The sequence below is a fragment of the Octodon degus genome, unplaced genomic scaffold (genome assembly GCF_000260255.1).
Source record: "Octodon degus isolate 3935 unplaced genomic scaffold, OctDeg1.0 scaffold00092, whole genome shotgun sequence".
NCBI classification, from domain to species: Eukaryota; Metazoa; Chordata; class Mammalia; order Rodentia; family Octodontidae; genus Octodon; species Octodon degus.
In genome coordinates, this window is record NW_004524668.1 from 7,872,025 (window position 1) to 7,879,376 (window position 7,352).

The window sequence follows — 7,352 nt, forward strand, 5'->3', positions numbered from 1 at the left end:
AATACAAGCCGGGCTAGTGAGATGGCTCAGTGGTCTAGAGCACCTACTTGGAACAAGCTTAGCAAAGCATCAGGGACCGCGGTTCAATCCCCCAGCACCACATGCCAGCCAGCCCCGCCCCCTGGTGGGCTGAGCTGGCCACACACATACACCACACACACACTCTCTCTCTCTCTAATAAATAAATAAATAAAATTTAAAAAAAAATAAACTACCTAGTGAAACTCTGTATCAAAAAAATTATAAAGTGGGGCTGGTGAGATGGCTCAGTGGTCTAAAGCTCCTACTTAGAACAAGCTCAGCAAAGCACAGGGACCATGGTTCAATCCCCCAGCACCACATGCCAGCCAGCCCCGCCCCCTGGTGGGCTGAGCTGGCCACACACACACACACGCAAATAAATAAATAAATTTTAAAAAAAATTATAAAAGACTAAGAATGGGAATGGGGTCTACTGTTGGCAAAACAACGCCAGGCACCATTTGGCTCTCTGCGACAGCCCAGAGGTGGCCCCTTCATTGTTTCTGCTTCATAAAGACAGGGGAACAGGGGCCAGGGAGATGGCTCAGTAGAATAAGCACTTCCCTGGCAAGCACAAGGGCCTGAGTTCAATCCCCGGTTCCACAAAAAAAAAAAAAAAAAAAAAGACAAGGGGACACTTGCAGGGAGTTCTGTGGCTCCACCAGTACCACACATGGTGGGAAGAAACAGGGGAAGCTGGGGCCCAGCCTACTCAGCAAGGGGCCACACAATGTTAGGGCCTGGCCTTGTCCTGTCCTGCCTGAGAAGGGCCTTAAGGACCTCCAGCCTCCTTCTGAGGCTCCACCCACCCAGTCTTCTCTTCTCCCATCTCCAAGGCAAAGGATCGGCACACTTACTCTGTCTGGGGCAGTGTAGTCGCTGGATCCAGGTCTGTGGAGAAGAGGGGAGGGAGAGCCTGTAAGGCTGGAGGCTGGGCCCAAGGACTGGGCCTATTCCCGCCCCCTCCCGCCTCCCAGAAAGCCAGGGACGGGGCTTGGCCAGCCTGGGTGCCTGCCTGCTGGGTCCACACCTCCCTTCTGGTGATTAAAGCCCCTACCTGTCCTACCTGCCTGCCCTGGCCCCATAGCACACTTCCTGACCCTCCAGCCGGAGCCTCTCCCACCCCAGCTCCTCCTGGAGGGCTGTCTAGAGCCGGAGCTGCAGGAAGTTCCGGCTGGTCCTGTCCCCGGGGCCTCTCCCAGAGGACAGAATCTAGAAGCCCAACAGCCACCAGCCCTGCCAGCCTCGTGTGGGGGCCGTGGTCCCACCTCTGGCTCCCCAGGAAGATGGGAAAGGGGAGAGGGATCTGGAGACGCCACTCCTCTCCTCGCTCCCAGGCTAGGGTGGATGCTCTGGGGCAGAAGCCGGAGGGACTCCCACTCCAGGCAGCAACTGTCTCCACAGCAAATCCCAGCCAACCTCTTTCATTTACAACTTGCCAGAGTGGGCCAGATGTTGCAGGAATGCTAGGAATCTCCATTCCCCAGGGAAGCGTGGATTGCAGCTTGTTCCCCGTGTTCCCCTTCCGGCCTTCTAGGGACAGCAGAAGGGTCACCAGCCACCACTGCACCCCCCCCCCAGCAGTTCTCTGCTGTGTAGCCCCAGATGCCTGGAACACAGACCAAATAAGATGTGCAATGGGGAGCGCTTACCCGAGCCGGGGATGGGGTCCAAGTGGATCAGAGGGGCGTCGCCGCACTCCTGGGGTGCAAGGCAGGGGATGCCCAGGCCTGTGCTCGGGTCCTCTTCTTCATCACTGTCATCAAACTCAAAGGCCTCTCCGGGGTCCTCCTCCGCCTCGGGGCAGGGGCCTGGGGCTGCAGGGATCAGCAGATCTCCTGCAGGAAAGGAGGGCTTAGCCGGCTACAGGGATGGCTGTGAGGTCAGGAAGGTGGACACCGCGTGTGAGCAGGGAACGGGAGCAGCACTCAGGGACAAGGCTAAAGTCACACGCAGACCCTGCTTTGCTCCTTACAGGTACAGGGGGCTGGGGGAGGTGTCCGAGCTGTGGCAGTGGAAGGAGGAGAGGAAGCCAGCTCCCAGGCCAACCATGTGGCCCTCTGCACCCAAACACGTGGACTTTCTCTGTTTTGTGGCCAAGAAGACTTTTAAATGAGGTGCGCTTGTGGGCACAAACCTTCCCTCAGGTGTCTGCATGTGCTCATGCGTTGGTACAATTGAGCACAGGCAGGTGCATCTTGCATGAGGCGTTTTAGCGGCAAGCGAGGTGACAGGAAGTCAGCTGCCGGGAATGCCGGCTCCCTGTGCTGCTCCTGGGAGACCCCCTCTGGTCCTCCTTGCCTTCCCCTCCCCTCCCCCTCCTGTCACTTCCCCTCCCCCTCTCCTCCCCCACTCCTCCCCCACTCCCTCCCCTCCCTTCCCTTCCCTTTCTCCACACACCACCTCCTCCACAAAGCTCAGCTCAAGTGCCCTAGCAGAGCAGGCCTGGGTGGTACTGTCCTCCCCTTCCCTGCATCCTCCTTCCATCTTGTGTGCTCTCTCCCCCTTCTGATCTCAGATCTCCCACAGCAGAAACATCCCCCCTGCAAGTCCCCTCTTAGGGTCACATGCTGGCCTGGCCCAAGGCAGGGACTCAGTAGCTTTTGTGAGAGAAGTAAAAGAATGAATGAATTCCCCGTCTGTCCAGAGGCGCACAGCAGCCCCAGCCTCTCAGGCCATCCCACGGAGCAGTGTCACCCTTGGCCTCGGCCCAGCATCTGAGGCAGGACAGACCACGGGCGCCCACCAGCTCTGCAGCCGGAAGCACTGGGCACAGCCCACAAAGCCCTGCAGCCTCCCGGAAGTTGCCTGAACCTCCCGACACTCTGCCCCACAAGTAGCAAAGGAAACAAGGGTCAGAGGGAAAGCTGGGGTCACCGTTTTCTAATCACAAGCCCTGTGGCAGCTCAGGAGATCAGTTAGGCAGCCAGCCTTGCAGTTTGTGCGTGAATTGTTCATGGCAGACATCTAAAAATACTGTGTAATAGTCCCCTTTTGGTGTTACCAAAAATACACTTGGCATCAAATTATTTTAGATATTTTTAAGTCTTACAATATTAATAAAGTCACATTTGGTATAACTATTTTCAGTTCTGGGGGTAGAGCCCAAGGCCTTCATGCTGAATTAGGTCCTTAATCCTTCTCTGCTTTGAGACAGGGTCTTATTAAGTCACTAATTTGCCCTGCTGGGCTCAAATCTGAGATTCTCCTGCATCGGCTTCTGAGAGTACTGGGATTAAACTGTGTGTCATAACACCCAGCTTCATTGGGTATAATCCTGACTCTGCTTTGGGTACGTGACTGTACAGAGTGTGCGCATGGCGTAAGGCCCTGTTTTCCCCTCTGCAGGGATTACAGTCATGTGCCACCACACCCAGCTGGGAGCTACTCTTAGGGTGATGAGGCCACTGATTATTACTGTCACTCCAGCATCATCCTCATGACTCCTGTCACTGTTGTCACAGCCTGCCTTGTCTCCGGGTGGGATGGCCCGTCCCAGGCTACCCTGCACTCCCAGAAGAGCTCCGGGACTCTCAGATGCCTCTCTTTAAGAGCAAAGAGGGCTGGTGAGATGGCTCAGTGGTCTAAAGCACCTACTTAGAACAAGCTTAGCAAAGCACAGGGACCGCGGTTCAATCCCCCAGCACCACATGCCAGCCAGCCCCGCCCCCTGGTGGGCTGAGCTGGCCACACACACACACACACACACACACACACACACAAATAAATAAATAAATAAATAAATAAATAAATAAAAATAAGAGCAAAGAGCTACAGCTCAGCCATGTGTCACCCTTGCATCTAGGAATCAGCTGCTGGCAGCTCCAGGGCCAAGGCCCCGGTGTGCCAAGCCTACTGCAAGCCAGCGAGGCTGACACTGCAGGGGCAAACTTCAAACAAGCAAGGGTACAGCCAATGCTCACTGGGAAAAACCCAGGTGCCAACTGCCCAGCAGGAGGAGAAAAGCCTGCCACAATCCGGTGAGGACCAGGTGGCCAGGCCAAGGCAGCAGCAAGAACAAGTCCCAGAGGGCTGCAGACACACAGCAGGGGACAGGTCACCACTGAGCCGCTGTCTGGGGGACCTTCTCCTCAGGAATCGGACTGTGTGCTCAGCGAGACAGAGGAAGGTCTACCAGAATCCGAGTCCAGGGCAGGGCGCGTTCCTCAGCTGCACGAGCCAGCAGTGCTTGGCAGGGCTGCGGCAAAGATTCACATCTGACGTTTGCTGAACACACGAACTGACTGCGCTAGGAAAAGTTTCCCACGTACAGCCGGGCCAGAGGAAGCCACTGTAGGACGCCACTTCCAGCTCATGGCAGGTGATAGGCTTATCCCTAGGTGCTCCTCCAGCTGGCTGTCCCTGTCCTCCTCCTCAGGTGCATCTTATCAGAAGGAAGATCAGGGTAACTGGGAGCTGAGCCGAGCCCTTCCCTGCCATCTTCAATTCTCCTGGGCTTGCCTAGGCCTTGGGACAGCTAACCCAGAGAGTCCCAGATGCAGGGACCCAGGGAGGCCACCACGGTCCTGGCTTGGGCCTCCCCAGGGCTGACTCTGCACTCCAGGAGAATGTTCAGGGAGGACGAGGCTGTCACCTGGCCGCACCCAGGCCAGAGAGGAGCTCCCACAGTGTGTCCTGCTGACACCCTGCAGGCACATCCCATCGCCCATCCATGGAACCATTGGTTACCCCATGCCACAGCCTGACCTGTATTTAGACCTCAGGACAACAAGGGGAGGGAGTCATGACCACATCTTTATCAATGGTGACATGGCCGTGGGAGAGCAGGTCGCTCAGCTAAGCTCAGTATCCACGCCCAGAGGAGGCAGGTGACAAGGGTGACAAATTCCTGTTTGTGACCACTCTGCTATCCTGGTGGGGGAGGGGCACAAGAATGGGAACCTGGGTTGGTGGGTAAACAGCCTTGGGTCCAGTTCCTGCAGGCAGGGCCCAGATGCCACCAGCAGGCACTGAGCCCACTGCTGGGACTGCCAAATAAAATACAGGACACTAGATTGGATTCCAGATCAACAATGAATAACTTTGTTAGTATAAGTGGGAATTCTTTCTGCCTCTTTTTTCTCCCTATATCTGGCAACCCTTAGCCTGACCTTATGACCTGGCCCTTTCCCAATCCCAGCTCCTCACCCTCGACTGACAACCTCAGCCCCAGGGGCACCTCAACCCCAGACCCCAAACTGTCTGTCTCTTCAGCCATTAGAGTAGCACGGGGGTGCATCAGTGCTTGCCCTGCGCCTGCTTGGAGAAGAAGACATGATCTCCACTTTGCAGACAAGGAGACTGAGGCAGAGGGGGCAGACAGGCACAGGGCAAGCATCCAGCAGAGCCGGGGCTGCAGCAGGGTCCATCGGTGGCCCAGCCCCCAGGGGTGTCCTGGGGAGGGACAGCAGGCGGGGCCGGGGTACGTACCTACGGCAGGCTGCGCAGGCGAGTTGGAGGAAGCCATCAGACACAGCCCAGCTCAGGCCTTGCCGCATCCACCGCTCGCCTGTAGGAAAAGGCCGGGAAGCAGTTAGGCAGAGGTCGGGCCTGGCCCACAGCATGGCGCCACCGGGCGACTCTTCCCAGCAGCTCCCGGGGCACGGGGCAGCCCCAGAAAGGACCCGGCCTCCACCCAGCATAAATCATTAACCCAGAAGCCGCTAGTGCCACAGACCTTCCTCTGCCCAGGGCCACTGCAGAAGTGTGCAGTGCAGCAAGGAGGGGCCCTCCCTGTGCCCTCTGGCTTAGGGGACGCATGGGCCCTTGGGTGCCCATCATCCAGAAGCCGGGTCCTTGGACCACGCAGGAGTGCTGGGCACTTCTTCCTCCCGGCTGCCTGGACATCGCAGGCTCCTTGGGCCTGGATACCTCACCAGGCTCCGCCTGTGGCCCCGCCAAAGGCCACCCTCTCTTTGTCTCGCTGTCCTGCCCCATTGGGCTGGCCAGCTGGCAAGGGGCCACAGGCCTTGGCCCGTGGGTGTAGGAAGGAAAGGCCACAGAGACTCTGGTGGCACAAGACCGGGCAGAGCCTGAAAGGCCCAGCTGCTGCGGCCCCACCTGCCCCCCACAGCTCCACATGGGAGCTCACAACAGAAGGCTGCGCCTGGGTAGGCTTCTGGGGCTGGGGCAACCTTGCCAGGCGTCCCCTGGAAAGCAGTGAGGAAAGTTCTCCTTGCCAGAGCTGAGGACTGTCACCCCAGTTCCTGCAGAGGAGGGCAGCAAGCACTCCAATCTGGTCTGCACTGCCACCAACCGCCGGGTCCGTTTCCCTCCGTGTTCTACAGCCTTTAACCCAGCTTAACAAATAAAAATGGAAGGCTTGTAAAGGGAGTACTAGCAGAGGCAAATATCTCCCATAAGGCCGCCACATCTCAGCCCACCGCTCTACCATTAACATATATTAATCCAAACTATAAATCTGAAAATGAGGCCCAGAGACGGTAAGCAACTTGCCCGAGATCACACAGCTAGGAAGAGGTCAAACTCTGGAGCCCCAAGACTCCATAATCTGCGCTCATTAAGGTGCTGATATGTTAGCTCAGCGGATTAAAGTGCCTGCAAGCAGGTGCAGGGGCCAGGTGTTCAATCCCTGGGCCTGCCGTGCCAGCCCCGCCCCTGGGGTGCACTGAGACCCCAGTTAAGATTGGGCATAGGAGCACATGCCTGTAATCCCAGCTCTTGGGAGGCTGTGAACAGGTGGATCACTATGAGTCCAATCTAGTAATAAGATCCTGAACACCCTGTAGACCTTCCCTAAAATTAAAAAAAGAAAAAATACTGCTATGTCCTAGTGCCTTCCAAAATTCACACAACACAGCGTGTCTAGTCAAAAGTCTCCCTTCCAGTCCAGGCCCGCAGAAGTGGCCACTGTTACTAGGTTCTTAAGAATCTTTCCAGGTGCCTGTAATCCCAGAACTTGGGAGGCTGAGGCAGGAAGATCACTGTGAGTTTGAGGCCAGCTTCCAGGACCTCCCCATGCTATTTACCTGCCTGTCACCCAGGGGCAGCTGGTACCACCCAGGACCCACAAACCTCCTTTCCACAGCAGCTTGAAGCTCTAAACCCACCCCCTTCCCTCCTCTTGCTCCACTTCATCAAGCTGACATCATACCAACCTCGCATCTTTGTAAGAAATTCAAGCGCAGCACGGGAAGAGATTTTGAGAGACGGAGAGGCCAGTTCCCATAACTCCTACTATCGCATATTGTTCAAACTGCTCTACGTATTAGGAGTTATTGCTGTTCAACTCTTATTTACCTATTTATAAATTAAACTTTACCTAGGCGCGTACATATAGTACATCCAGGGCGTGGTATTATTTGTGGCTT

General features: G+C 56.3%; 1 protein-coding gene across 6 annotated transcripts in view; it reads right to left on the reverse strand.

The window, feature by feature from the left end:
* Arhgef10l (Rho guanine nucleotide exchange factor 10 like) overlaps positions 1 to 7,352 on the reverse strand; it is a 136,753-nt gene that overhangs the window by 78,558 nt on the left and 50,843 nt on the right. For 5 of the 6 annotated variants that reach the window (XM_023722456.1, XM_004637682.2, XM_004637681.3 and 2 more), the window contains exons 2-4: positions 5,452 to 5,530; positions 1,674 to 1,859; positions 879 to 912 (exon numbers count right to left, since the gene is read on the reverse strand). In XM_023722456.1, coding sequence (XP_023578224.1) covers positions 879 to 912; positions 1,674 to 1,859; positions 5,452 to 5,488 — 257 coding nt within the window. In that variant the 5' untranslated portion in view covers positions 5,489 to 5,530. Of the gene's footprint in view, positions 1 to 878; positions 913 to 1,673; positions 1,860 to 5,451; positions 5,531 to 5,698; positions 5,818 to 7,352 lie in introns of those variants that run through there. The other variant, XM_023722457.1, reaches the window with a different exon arrangement.